The 1,682-nt window shown below is 43.5% G+C and overlaps 1 protein-coding gene across 1 annotated transcript; it reads right to left on the bottom strand.

Annotated features, from left to right (window-relative positions):
- Window positions 1-802: 802 nt before the first annotated feature.
- On the bottom strand, window positions 803-1,204 carry LOC132042721 (uncharacterized). Its single transcript, XM_059433254.1, has one exon. It carries the CDS (start codon window positions 1,202-1,204, stop codon window positions 803-805), a length of 402 nt encoding a protein of 133 aa, XP_059289237.1.
- Between the last annotated feature and the right edge of the window lie 478 nt (window positions 1,205-1,682).

Here is a 1,682-nt window from a genome sequence, read left to right as displayed (position 1 = left end):
GATGAAAGACTAGAGAGAATCAACACATTGTCATACCTGATCGTGGACGATGCTTGGATGAAAATTTGAGACTAAACCAAAACAGCTATGTACTTTGACGAGAAAAATCAATAACTATGGTAAGGTAGTGGTGGAGAGATGGTGAGGGGGAGATAAAGAGAGGATGAGGGAGGGGGGAGTTAAAAAAAAGGGAAAAATGTCATTTGAATGGGAGTATAGCCATCGGGTGATGTATTTAAACATGCCCGACCATTACTCTTCGAGTTACGCATCAGTAACCCAAGGTACGAGTCGTAACTCGTGTTCTGATCTGCTAAACGACCTGTTTCATGTTTCATTAATGACATGTCAATACGGCGATGGACCGTAACTCGTGTTACGTCCCGTGTACCCTGGCGTAACGGTGCAAATTTTTCCGGTGGTTTTCCAAATTTCGGTCCAATGTTATGCTCGTGCGTTACGGTCCGTAACGTGAATCGACGGTCCGTAACTCGACCGTAACACTTGTCCCTCATCCTTCAGTGATTTCTGCCTTTTTTCATCTTGTTGCGCTCCATTATACGAACCGTAACATGAGTTATGGGGCGTAATATCGGAGCGTCCTCTCATTGCAAACTTCGCACTTACTTTCTTTCGTCATCGAATCCTAACATATACAAAACAACAAAAACATAAAAGAAAACAAAGGAAATACGATATTTAAAGTATCATAAAGCAAGAATGTGGGTTGCCTCCCACGCGGCCGCTTGGTTTAACGTCACGGCTCGACGTGATACCTCAATTTTCGGTTCGAAACCATGTTTCAAACGATACCGATCAACCACTTTACCATCATCAATGCACCAATGATAAGAGCCACTCTTTGTGCATTCACTTTGAGTGTTCGAGCGCCATCCTCGGTTTTCACCTCAATGACACTTCCATTTAGGGAAACACTTACAATTTCAAATGAACCGGACCATCGAGACTTTAGCTTGCCCGAAAAGAACTTTAGGCGTGAATTGTACAACAGGACCAAGTCCTTTCGCTGAAAATCCCTTTTGAGGATCTTCGAGTCATGATAGTATTTTATCTTTTCCTTGTACAACTTTGCACTTTCATAGGTGTTGTACCTAAATTCATCCATCTCGTTGATTTGAAACAACCTCAGCTTGGTTGTTTCATGCCAATCCATGTTCAGCTTTTTCAATGCCCAAAGGGCCATATGCTCCAGCTCAATAGGCAAATGACATGCCTTCCCAAATGCCAACTTATACGGTGAAGTCCTAATAGGAGTTTTGAACGCTATGCGATATGCCCATAAAGCATCATCCAACTTTTGGACCGATCGGGTGATTCACATTGACGAATGCCTTTGCCAAGATACTCTTTATCTCTCCTCAGAGACTTCAACACGACCACTCGTACGAGGATGATATGGAGCTGGCAACCCCGTGACGCACGCCATATTTTTAAGAAGATCGCCGAATGATTTGTTGTAGAAATGAGAACCACCATCACTACTAATGGCTCTGTGAGTGCCAAATCTAGTAAAGATGTTCTTCTTCGGAAAGGCAATGACTCTCCTTCCATCATTGTTAGGCAAGGCCACCGCCTCCACCCACTGAGACATAATCCACCGTAACAAGAATATATCTAAGGCCATAGCGAGCTCACGAAAGTGGCTCCATGAAATCAATGCC

This window comes from Lycium ferocissimum, unplaced genomic scaffold (assembly GCF_029784015.1).
Source record: "Lycium ferocissimum isolate CSIRO_LF1 unplaced genomic scaffold, AGI_CSIRO_Lferr_CH_V1 ctg17422, whole genome shotgun sequence".
Classification (NCBI taxonomy): Eukaryota; Viridiplantae; Streptophyta; class Magnoliopsida; order Solanales; family Solanaceae; genus Lycium; species Lycium ferocissimum.
This window is presented reverse-complemented; position numbering and strand designations above follow the sequence as displayed.